Source organism: Eretmochelys imbricata, chromosome 11, assembly GCF_965152235.1.
Source record: "Eretmochelys imbricata isolate rEreImb1 chromosome 11, rEreImb1.hap1, whole genome shotgun sequence".
NCBI classification, from domain to species: domain Eukaryota; kingdom Metazoa; phylum Chordata; order Testudines; family Cheloniidae; genus Eretmochelys; species Eretmochelys imbricata.
Genome location: NC_135582.1, coordinates 18285040 through 18297960, shown reverse-complemented (window position 1 = coordinate 18297960; position 12921 = coordinate 18285040). Strand labels below are relative to the sequence as shown.

The window sequence follows — 12921 nt, the reverse complement described above, 5'->3', positions numbered from 1 at the left end:
GAGGATCCTGGGAACTACAGGCCAGTGAGCCTCACTTCAGTCCCCGGAAAAATCATGGAGCAGGTCCTCAAAGAATCAATCCTGAAGCACTTACATGAGAGGAAAGTGATCAGGAACAGTCAGCATGGATTCACCAAGGGAAGGTCATGCCTGACTAATCTAATCGCCTTCTATGATGAGATTACTGGTTCTGTGGATGAAGGGAAAGCAGTGGATGTATTGTATCTTGACTTTAGCAAAGCTTTTGACATGGTCTCCCACAGTATTCTTGTCAGCAAGTTAAAGAAGTATGGGCTGGATGAATGCACTATAAGGTGGGTAGAAAGTTGGCTAGATTGTCGTGCTCAGTGGGTAGTGATCAATGGCTCCATGTCTAGTTGGCAGCCGGTGTCAAGTGGAGTGCCCCAGGGGTCGGTCCTGGGGCCGGTTTTGTTCAATATCTTCATAAATGATCTGGAGGATGGTGTGGATTGCACTCTCAGCAAATTTGCAGATGATACTAAACTGGGAGGAGTGGTAGATACGCTGGAGGGCAGGGATAGGATACAGAGGGACCTAGACAAATTGGAGGATTGGGCCAAAAGAAATCTGATGAGGTTCAATAAGGATAAGTGCAGGGTCCTGCTCTTAGGACGGAAGAACCCAATGCACAGCTACAGACTAGGGACCGAATGGCTAGGCAGCAGTTCTGCGGAAAAGGACCTAGGGGTGACAGTGGACGAGAAGCTGGATATGAGTCAGCAGTGTGCCCTTGTTGCCAAGAAGGCCAATGGCATTTTGGGATGTATAAGTAGGGGCATAGCGAGCAGATCGAGGGACGTGATCGTCCCCCTCTATTCGACATTGGTGAGGCCTCATCTGGAGTACTGTGTCCAGTTTTGGGCCCCACACTACAAGAAGGATGTGGATAAATTGGAGAGAGTCCAGCAAAGGGCAACAAATATGATTAGGGGTCTGGAACACATGACTTATGAGGAGAGGCTGAGGGAACTGGGATTGTTTAGTCTGCAGAAGAGAAGAATGAGGGGGGATTTGATAGCTGCTTTCAACTACCTGAGAGGTGGTTCCAGAGAGGATGGTTCTAGACTATTCTCAGTGGTGGAAGAGGACAGGAGTAATGGTCTCAAGTTGCAGTGGGGGAGGTTTAGGTTGGATATTAGGAAAAACTTTTTCACTAGGAGGGTGGTGAAACACTGGAATGCGTTGCCTAGGGAGGTGGTGGAATCTCCTTCCTTAGAAGTTTTAAGGTCAGGCTTGACAAAGCCCTGGCTGGGATGATTTAATTGGGGATGGGTCCTGCTTTTGAGCAGGGGGTTGGACTAGATGACCTCCTGAGGTCCCTTCCAACCCTGATATTCTATGATTCTATGATTAAATAAGCATATTGGTCCACAGGAAGTACTATATAGAGTTTACTTATAGAGTATAACGAATAAATAATGATACAGTACTTCATATTTGTTTACTCCATTTCGTCTGGAAAGATCCCAGAAACATTTTATAAACTACAGAGTAGAGGGATCACTTAACACTGAAATGCAGCAGATACTTTTTTGTCAGTTAGGGTTGTCAGGCATCCAGTTTTCGAAATGCTCAGTCAAAAAGGAACCGTGGTGGCTCCGGTCCGCACAGCTGACTGGGCCACTAAAAGTCTGGTTGACCACAGTGCCAGGGGGGCAGGCAGACTCCGTGCCCGGCTCTGCGTGGCTCCCGGGAAGTGGCCAGGAACCATGGCCAATGGGAGCTGCAGGGGTCGTGCCTGCGGGTGGGGCAGCACATGGAGTCCCCTGGCCACCCCTCTGCATAGGAGATGGAGAGACATGTCGCAGCTTCCCAGGAGCTGCATGAGGTCAGCGCCGCCTGGAGCCCTCACCCCGAACCCGCTCCCACGCCCCAACCTCCTGCCCCAGCTCAGAACCCTCTCCCACACCCCAACCCCCAGCTCGGAACCCTCTCCCACACCCCAACCCTCAGCCCCAGCTCGGAACCCTCTCCCACACCCCAACCTCCTGCCCCAGCCCTAAGCCCCCTCTCACACTCTGAACATCTCGGTCACAGCCCAGAGCCTCCTCCTGCTCCCTAAACCGCTCATCCTCAGTCCCACCGCAGAGCCCGCACCCCCACCTGGAGGCCTCACCCGCTGCTGTACCCCAATCCCCTGCCACAGCCTGGTGAAAATGAGCAAGTGAACAAGGGTGCAGGAGAGTGAGCGATTGAGGGGAGGGATGGTGTGAGCAGAGGCGGGGCCTTGGAGAAGGGGTGGGGGAAAGGGGGAGACAAGGGTGTTCGGTTTTCTGCAATTAGAAAGTTGGCAACCCTGCTGTCAGTACCCAACAGTTTCTACATCAGAAAGTGAGGAAATGCCACTGCAGACTGAATGGAGTCAGGCAGAATATAAATACCTAAATTGCAGTGTGGCCAGGATACAAGAGTTAACAGACATGCCTGTGCTTGAAACAAGCATCATGTGATCTTTAAAGGCTGCAGGTGGTCAGAACTAGAACTGGGGTAAAATTTTCCAAAAAAAGTTTTCCACAGGAAAATGCTGATTCAATGGAATCAACACTTTTCACAGGGACCCACCAACTTTTGATGGAAACTTGCCTGCGTGGTTTTTCTACTAGTCTCCCCACCAACCAGCAAGCTGGTGGATGGGTTGCCCAGCTTTCTGAGGTCCCTTGGTACCCAGGAGCTGGGTGGCTGGGGACTCCTGGACTCCTCAGACTGTCCAGGGAGCAGGGCAACTAGTTTCCCACTTGGCCAGCTCCCTGGCTCCTTGGGTGCCCTGCTAGGTTGGCTGGCTTCATGGTTTTTCTGCCAACAAGCTGGTCCAGCAGCCAGCTGGGAAGCTAGCTTACCCACCAGCCCAGAAATTTTGGAAAAATTCTATTTTGGTTCTTCTAAAATAGATTTATTGCCAAAATTTGTGCATTTGGGGCTTTTCACTCTGATTTGGAACTAAAAAAAATGCAAATGCAAAAGTTTCTATGGGACAGAAATTCTGGTTCCTGCACAGCTTTGGTCACAACCTCATCTGAAGGGCAGCACTCCCAGCAGCACAGCGCCCCTGAATGTCATACTTGGGCATTGGCCCAGTGCCATCTTGGAAGAAAGAGGACCACTTACTGGCTCACCACACCGTACCCTATAGCATGTTGTGCCTTCGCTGTAGGCCTCCCCTATGTCTTTGTATGCGAATTGAAAGAAGCACGGCCTATTCCTGCAAGCTGGTTTTGCAGGTAATTAATGCTGTAACTTGTTTTCTGTGTACATGTGCATTTTTCTTCTTTTCAAAGTGCAACTCTCCTCTTAGATGAAAGAAAATACCCAAAAGACGTTTTAAATTATGCTAAATAATATTTTCTTTCTTTTAGCTGTCTCCATAATGAGGTACAGTGCATCATCATTTGGATTTGCTGTAAGTAATCTTACAATTTAAATATGTTTCACAGTGAGATGTTATGTTGCATGCAATACCTGAACTCTCACTGTAATTTTTCTTAGCCAAGGAGTGCATCAAGGTGTAGTAAAAGAAAATCAGTGACTCACCGGAAAGATCATTGTTTAAACCTGAAGTAATAGGTAAAAGTGTTGGGGTGGTCTGCTTTCAATCTCAGCAGATGAAGGCATCCATATCAATGCTAAACCATATCTTATGCTGATGGACATTATAGAAAAAGCTAAGAGGGAGAGGTATTACAAACCAGAACCAATTTTCCATTTCAAGGTCCTGCAGCATATTTATCCCTCATGCAGGTGTAGATCTGAGGTCCCAACTTCAATTGTGAAATCCTGTCCCTATCGAAGTCAATGTCAAAACTCCCATTGACATCACTGGAGCCAGGATGTGATCTTTGGTCTCTAAAAATTGCTACTATTTTTCAATTTGCAGTTGAACACTAATATATTCTCAATAGAGATTATCTGCAGAGAAAACATTCCCAATTAAATGAAAAACAACATGAAAGTCAAACATTTTGTATTTTTTTTGTGAACTTGAAAGTGGGACTGTTTCTGTGAAAAATTTGAGTTGGGTGTGTGAATTATTCTGGGCATAGAGAAGAAAGATAAATTAACTCAAATCAGAGAGTAAGGAAATGCTTAATGGGCCAGTATTGAGCTGAGATGGCACTGTATCAGAAACCAGTAAAAAAAATTCATGTTTTTAAGTGTTGCAAATGTGAAGATTTTGCTAAAGATGTGGCGTACAGTGAAATTAGATGAAATTCCTTTGCAAAGTCACTGAAAGACAGGTGCCCTTTTTCTTTTAGACTTCATACAAGAAATATATTAGTATTGTAAATATTGTGGTGACCACATTATTGCAAGAATTATTTTTTTATCCAAGTAACTCTGCATGCTGGTGACAAAGCTCTTTCCTTGATTGACTGGGTGAAGTCTGTCTGATATACACCATTGTGTAATGATACACAGTAAAAAGACTAAAGATCATTTAAATGAATGTAAATCCTGCTTTCATTAAAATGATTTAGTTGGAGCTGCTTTGTGCCTTGCAGCATGATTACAGATGCGTTGCTTTAACTAAAGTACACCTTAATAACCCACAAAAGCAATTGACTCTGTATCCTTTTCAGTTTGATGCTATCCTGGACGTTTTGTCGTCGGTGATAGTTCTCTGGCGTTACAACAATGCAGCTGCTGTACATTCTGCACACAGGGAATACATGTAAGTAAACTTACCTGTTTTTCACTCTGACAGAAGACTGCAGAGCCTTTGCGATGAAGCCGTGATGTTATAGCAGTGAAAAGGACAAAAATTCGAGATGCCAATAAATTTTCATTTTATTTTTATTCAGTTTATGGTCACAAACTTGCAGCCCGAACTCAAACCAACCTCCCCCCATGAAAATGGTTCCACGTCATCATTTCATTTAAGATGATAAGGGCTCTATTTGTTTCTCTTTGAAGGATCATGTGAGATGATCTGTAATTGCAACCAGCATTGAATTTGCAAATCTTTTGTTTCCCACTCAACTCATTATTCACACTAGGAAGAGTTTCTAGTATTTGATGCTTATGTTATACTTGTTTTTCACCATAACAAAACTGGGGTCTGATCTTTCAGGAGTTGAGCACCCTCAACTCTCATTAACATCATTAGGAGTTGAGGTTGCATAACCCCTGATGAGATTGGGCCTGGGTTAGCCAAATGATAGGTGGATAACTATGTAATCTAACTACTGTACCCTATGCAAACACACATGCAAATTGTTTTTTAGCAGCATCTACTGTTGATGTGATGACTAAGCGTTTTTCATCATCTACATGTAATTTTAACAAAAAAATTAGCACCTGCATATTTGCAGTAGCTAGCTGTAAGGATTTGAAGTGTGTATATGTAATGGTTTTGGCATGAACAGTATGGACAAAGTTCCTTTTTCCAATCTGCAGTGCACCCAGTCACAGTGATGATTCCCACTGTGTCTTCTGCACTGGCTGACAATGTGGAGTTCCCATTGTCAATGCATGTGACAATTGCAGAAGATTCAGTAAAGATTAACAAAGTAATTATGGTTTGACACAGCACATCAGCGAGAATTTCACCCTATGGACTAGTTATAGTGCACATTTCTTTCAAAAATGGGTGCCTAAAGTTAGGCTCCTAACTCCATACTTAGGCATCTAAATAAGTATTGACCAGCGTTCTTTAAATACACAAACTCCAGTTTATGTGACAGGCTACCAGAGCAAAAAGAAGCTGTAAAAGTCTACACTGGCAGTGTTTCCTTTTTGCAGCTAAAGGCCACAAAGGGCTGCAGTACATATTCATAAAAATCAACACCCACTTAAACCAGGACTGAACTTTGCTTAGTGTCAACAGAGCGACACAAAACATTATTCACACACAATATTCTGGAGAGAGAAAGATGACGATTTGAAAATGGGAGAAAATTATTGGGTTTTTTTGCCAGAGCATTTTTTGTGTTTGTATATTTTGGCTCTTCTTCCGCTTTTCGGAAAAGCCTCAGCCTGTAAAAAGCAATGAAAATTTAAACCCAGTTTCAGTGGGCCTTAGAAAGAAATCTCAGTTATCCTCTTTGGAGGGCTTTTGAGGGCCCCAGAAGCTCCTTAGCCCAGCACAGCATAGGACTCTAGATCTAAACAGAGCTCTTCAGTTGAAAAGCCTTATAAATTTTTTTTCTTGAGGTGTTACCTTCAGAAACAGGTGACTAAAATTAATCTTCCTGCATACATCTGGACTTATTGCCCAGACATTTCTGGCATGCCTTGGTTTTATGGAATCCTCAGAGATTCCCTTCAGTATTTAGTTCACATATCTAAGAAATTTTTAGTATGAGTGTAGTATGCCTTATAAAATGCTTTGTAAAATAAATAAGCCTCAATATGAAACAACAATCAGCATGTCTTCAAGCTAGGGATGTATACAGGCAAAATGGCAAATATATTTTGCTTTTTTAATACTTATTTTTAATTTGCCTTTGGGTAACTCCTATGCTTTAACTAAAACCAAACTAATGGGATGGGATTATTGGTCATGCCTTCTAAAGCAAGACATCTAATGTTACATGATGGCATCAATATTAAGCAAAAGAACGTTGCCATAGCTTTAACATTTGTATTGTTGGATGGGTGATCTGGTTATCTCTGTGATTTCCCTCTGTAGCTCCTAGAACTGGCAGAGAATCATCATATTATAGTCATGCAGGAGGGTCAATTGCAGCTGTATATTACAAAGACAACTCCTCGGGTGTCAGGTTTTCCTGCTAGGAACATCTCTAATTTCCTGTTGTATTTAATCTTGAAAGATTATGTATGAAATGATTTTTCCTCCACGCTGGGGAGAGGGGGCCCTGCAGGTTATTTATTGCTATTATAAATAGCCCTTGCCTCATACGCTCATAATGGCTCTTGTTCTTTTACCATCCTGAAAAGCAGTAGCAATTGTTTTTCTGTGTGTCCGTGTGCCAATAGGGAAATTTGACTCCTGAGTTTTGTAAGGTATGTCCTTCTGCTAGTTGATGCCCCCGCCCTCTGAGGAAAGTTGGAAACTCATGTGAGCGCTCAAGTTATATGGCGTATTATTCATGTTCAAGCATGCTTAGCCACAGGTGTGTCTCACCAGGGTGGCACTTGCCTACACAGAACTTCTTTGACTCTTTTTGCACTATTTCTGACCACCTTACTCATGCATATATTTTGAAGGAATTGAGCTATTTTCCTGGGTAAAGTGAGAAGGATTCAGCCCTTTATTGGCATGCCTCCATTTGTAGCTCTACCTACTCTTGTAAGTAATTGAATTAAATACACATTGGTGAATGTGTGTGTGTGTGTGTATTGACCTCTTCGAAGATTCTTCTTCACTCACTTGAATTTCTTAGCAGCAGCTAGCAAACAGTTCTATGTGGTCTAAATACTGTTTTTGAGACTTGTACAAATTGGCTGAGCCAAGGTCCACTGAAATCAGCCCATTGATTTCAACAGGCGTTGGATCAAACCCAAGTGGTCAGTGTTTGGCAGATCCAGTCCCAACTGTCCAAACTTGCTGACTTTTTGTTTAGTGAGAGACAAATTAAAGACACAAAGGATTAAAAAGCATAAGCAAAAAATACTGAGGGAGAAGAGCCCTGCACATATTTATAGATTCATCGATTATGAAGCCATAAGGAACCATTAAATTGTCTATATATATATATATATATGCCTATATATATGCCTATATATATATCCCAGGCCGTTAAATTTCATCCACTTACTCCTGTACTGAGTCCAGTAACTTGGTTAAAGCCTTCTAGAAAGGCCTCCAGTCTTTATCTGAAGACATCAAGAGATCGAGAATCTACCACTTACCTGGATAGTTTGCTCCAGTAGTTAGTCACTCTCACTGTTAAAATTTTTTTTTTGCCTGATTTGAATTTATCTGTCTTCAGCTTCCAGCCATAATTCAGAAGGAATTCAATAAATGTACTAAAACAATTAAACATGAAATAACTGTGTAATCAAAGAATCCAGAAATACAGACAGATGAAAAGCAATGCCTACTGAAATTTTAAAGCGTTCCATAGCAGAGCACGAAACAAAAACAATAGCAGGCTATCATTTTTCTTCTGTTTACTGAGCCAAACTCTGCTTTGTGTTAAACTTATGCAATCCTGTTGATTTCAATGGGGTTGTAGTTTTATAACTGATGTTAAAATTTGACATACAGAGTTTAGTTCAGAAGATTTCACACTTTCCACTACAGTGTTCACTTCCTCTCTGAAGACAAGAAAAACCTCTTGCAACAATGATTAGGTATACAGGTGAATAGAAATGGATACGGAACATCTTTGCAATCATTCATGTATAGTTGCTGCTTAATGCAGTATAACTTACCTGTTGGATTCTACTTTTTCTAAAGATGCTGTGATAGAGATGGCGTGATAAATTGAAGCATGTAATCAACATCACAAAATTCTCCTCTAATAAAATATCATTAGTGTTTTTTTCTTTGTTTATTTTGTTTTTTCATCATCATGGGAAAGGGTGGATGGGTACATTGTGTGTCTGGTAAATTATAATGAAAAAATTACAATTATTTTCTAATTCTATCAGGGGACCTTGCAAATATGGTGGGTATCCTCAGAAACTGGGTCTTTCCAAAAAGATTTAAATTTATGAGCTTCTAAGCCATATCAGCCACTGAGTTTTAGTCTGTCCAGCACACCACTGAGAAAAAATGCATATCTGATAGGACCATGATTGGTACATTTTTGCTGTTTAGTCCTTTTATCATTTTTCCAGTTTGTCAGTCAGATAAAATAGCTTGTTAATTAGGCTCTAGCCTTATAGGCTTTAATTGAAGAAGTGATAGATCTTGAAGAGATACAAGCACTAGGAAAGGCTAGACAGCTGGAAGAGTGTCTTAGAATTATTCTGAGTATATGATTCATTAGCTCTTGATTTGCTTAGCATGACCTGCTGGGCTGCATATAAACGTACAAGGAAAATTAGAGCTGCTGAAAAAGTCATCAAGAAAGCAAATGATCAGGAAGTCAAAGACAGAAAAAAGAGGATTGAAATAACTAGGTTAAGTGGGAAAAGATTGGTAATCTAAAGAAACAAGAAGACTAAAAGTACTGATAAAGAAGGGTCTTTGCAATTCCTTGCATTTTCCTCATGAGGGGAAAAAGGGAAAGGAAGGGGAATAGACCATCACTTAGAACGTACCAATCCCCAGTTATAAACCTTTGAAGGATTGTAGATGTAAGAGAGAGAAAAGACCCAGAAGTCATCTACTCCATCCTCTGGCCATTTATGATTGCTTCGTACAATGTATTTTCCAGTGTTGTGTCTGTACTAACTTTAAATGATTCAGGTGATGAAGCTTCCACCATTTCCTCTCAAGACCATTTTACTGTCTTGATCTCACCACAAGGGAAGCCTTTTCCTTTCTTAGTTTTCTAAATTCCCCTTTTCTTAATTTCAGTCCATCACTCCTATTTGTATTCCCCGTGGGGCACTCTAAATGATGCCTTTCATACAACATATGTCCCACTTCTTCAACAATTCATATTAATTAATCTCAGGATAATGGGCTTGATCCTGGGAAATGCTGAGCACCCTCTACTCCTATAAATGTCCAGAGAAATGGAGGGTGCTCAGCATCTCTCAGGATCAATTATAGCTGATATCCAGGAAATAAAATGAATAGTTCTTTTTCTTTCAAATTCTAGCCAACTAAGCCCAAGACAGTAAAAGTATAATGAAGCCATTGGCAGTGAGGGTACTTTGGCCAACTTTAGCTTATAGGCTTTGTGGTAAGGGGATATATGTGCATTGCTCTGCCGATAGACCCAATATTATACAGTTGAACACCTATAAAGAATGCCAGAAGCCTGCAATTCCATCCAGATGCTTGAATAACTATGTGCCTAGCAAGCTGCACTAGCAGTTTAGGGAATACTAGCCTATGTGAGCTGAAGCACTAGAAGGGAAAAATTATTACTGTGCAACCAAGTAATTGAATAAATACTTTAAAAAAACCCAGGAATTTACAACCCAATCAGTGAATCACACACCCATGACTCAAACCAATTGCTCCTCTTGATGTTGGAAATGTTTGGCTCAGGACCCCACTCCACGGGCTCCACACTTTGCTATTATTGCCCCTCCTCCCCTGAAATGGTCGGAGGTCTGTGGGGAAAGAGGCATAGCACCAGTTTGCTATTTTCCCAGGATCTCATGCGCCCGTGCTGTCTGCTTCCTCATCAGCAGCTAGTTTCTTTGGGGAACGGTTTATTAGTTTTGCTCCTTCCAAGCTACTTACTATGTATCTAGCTCCTACCTTTGGTCTATGGCTCCCTTTACTGTATTATTTGAGCACTTCGCAGTCTTTACTGTATCTCTTCTCACAATATCCCTGTGAGGCAGGGAAGTACTATTGTTCCCATTTTACAAATGGGAAACTGAGGCACAACGCAATTATTATATAGTTCTGTTTTGACTTTTTAAAATGTAAAAGGGAGTTTGTATCCCAGAGCTCCCTGTGAAATCACACAGCACTAAGAGCCTTACTCCCACCGCCACCGGTGCACTTGGGCTCCAGCCCAAGCAGGAACACCTACATTGCTATTTTTTGCCCGGCAGCTCAAGCCCCATGAACCCAAATCAGTTGATCTGGGCTCTCAGACTCGCTGCTCTGAGGTTTTTGTTTTGGGTAGATGTACCCTCAGTGACTCAGACTGAGATGCTATGAAAGATCAGGCAGAAAAATCCCTTTAGTTTCATAAAACAAAAATGTTTCCCATACAGCGTGATCTAAGCTAAAAAAAGCTATTTAGTGTTAGGCCAAGAGAAGGTGTTAGCAGCTCCCACATGGAAATGCACTTGAGATCACAGGATGTAAAGGAGTATATTTAAAGTGGAAAGCTAGGAGACAGAGTGATTCAGGAGACAATGAAACAAAGAAAACACGATTTGAATGATCTTTAATATCTCATTTTCTAAATAGTTTCAGAGGCATATATACAACTACTTGGCATGCTGATCACTCAGTATATAAGACCTGAGTGGAGGATAGAATACTTTGGCAGGTTCAGATTTGTGAGCATGATACCAGCTTATTTCCCAAAATGAAAACCTCTTTCTTGAGACAGATTGTCACAGCTGAGGTCACACTGAATGACATATCTTTTCAGATAGAGATAGGAAAAGCTAAATGTGTTGCCATAATATACTTATACATGTTAGACTTATATAAGGTATTTGCCTTTGTACCACCCAGCATTCAGTTCTATACAAAATCAGTGTAACTCATATTAAATAGATTAAAAGATGGTTAAGTGATAGATCTCAAAAAAGTTATTGTAAATGGGGAACCGTCAACAAATGAAGTCATTTTCTGTGTTATCTAATATCCCTAACACTGATCTGGAAGAAAATGTAAAATCATTGGTGGTAAAATTTGCAGAGGACACAAAAATTGGTGGAGTGGTAAATAATGACATGTCAGTTCCACAGAGTGATCTAGATCTCTTGTCAAGTGAGGTTAATTAAACACTGGAAACCCTTTCCGAGGGATGTGTGGTGGCTTTGCTGTCACTTGAAGTCTTTAAGGAAGACTGGACATCTTTCTAAAATATATTCTGTAGCTCAACCAGAAGTTATAGGCTTGATACAGGAATCATTTGGTAACATTCTGTGGCCCGTGTTATGTAGGATGTAAGCTTAGATGAGCATAATCATCCATTGGGGTTGTAAAAATCTATGACTCCCTGGCATTGTCATGACATTATCACGTTATAAAGTATTTATGGTTGTGTTTTTGGGTAAGTAAACATAATAAAGTCCTATATTAGCAGGATTGCTGTAAACAAGCCACAAGAAGTAATTCTTCCACTCTACTCAGCACTGATAAGATCCCAACAGGCATACTATGTCCAGTTCTGGGTGCAACTTTCAGGAAGGATGTGGACAATTTGGAGAAAGTCTGGAGGAGAGTGACAAAAATGATGAGAGGTCTAGAAAACATGACCTGTGAGGAGAGTGAAAAAAATTGGGTTTGTTTACTCTGGAGAAGAGTGAGGGGAGACATGATAATAGTCTTCAAATATGTGAAAAGTTGTTATAAAAAGGAGGGTGATAAATTGTTTTCTTTAATCACTGAGGACAGGACAAGAAGCAATGGACTTAAATTGCAGTGAGGGAGATTTAGGTTGGACATTAGGAAACACTTCCTAACTCTCAGGGTAGTTAAGCACTGGAACAAATCTTTACCCCAGGGATTTTCTTTAGAGAACAAGTAGGGTCATAGTTTTTAAGGCCAGAAGGAACCACTAATGTTCATCTATTTTGATCTCCTACATAAAACAGGGCAAAAAATCCTCTCCCAGTAATTTCTGAATCAAGCCCATAACTTCTGTTTGGGTGATAGCACATTGTTTAGAAAGATGTCCAGTCTTGATTTTAAGACTGCAAGAGATGGAGAATTCACTGGATCCCTAGGTAAGCTGTTCCAATAATTAATTACCCTTACTGTTAAAAATCTGCACCTTATTTCTAGTCTGACTTTATCTAACTTCAACTTTCAACCATTGGATTTTGTTATGCTTTTTTTGTGCTGCACAAAAGAGCTATCTACTATTTGCAGTCACCAATGAGAATCCAGTATCCATGGGGCCCACCGCTGGTTGATCTTGAGAGAACCTTTTCCCCAATGGCCCTGCTCTGCTACAACCTATATGCAAAGAAATAGCTCTCTGTTTCTCTGATTTTTCTTTCCATTGGCTTCCTGCTTATTGTGCCAGGAAGAAAAGCGGATATCATTCTGACAGCCTACTAGGACTTTATATGAGGTAAAGGAGAGGTTTGTGACAAGTACATAATTGGAGACAAGTTGTTAAAAAATGATCTAATTATATTTTCAGTTTAATGTTCAGGGAACTGAAAACTGGTTAAAAT

The 12921-nt window shown here is 41.1% G+C and overlaps 1 protein-coding gene across 1 annotated transcript in view; it reads left to right on the top strand.

Annotated features, from left to right (window-relative positions):
• TMEM163 (transmembrane protein 163) overlaps positions 1 to 12921 on the top strand; it is a 150954-nt gene that overhangs the window by 81666 nt on the left and 56367 nt on the right. The window contains exons 3-4 of the mRNA XM_077830606.1: positions 3375 to 3418; positions 4596 to 4687. Coding sequence (XP_077686732.1) covers positions 3375 to 3418; positions 4596 to 4687 — 136 coding nt within the window. The remainder of the gene's footprint in view (positions 1 to 3374; positions 3419 to 4595; positions 4688 to 12921) is intronic.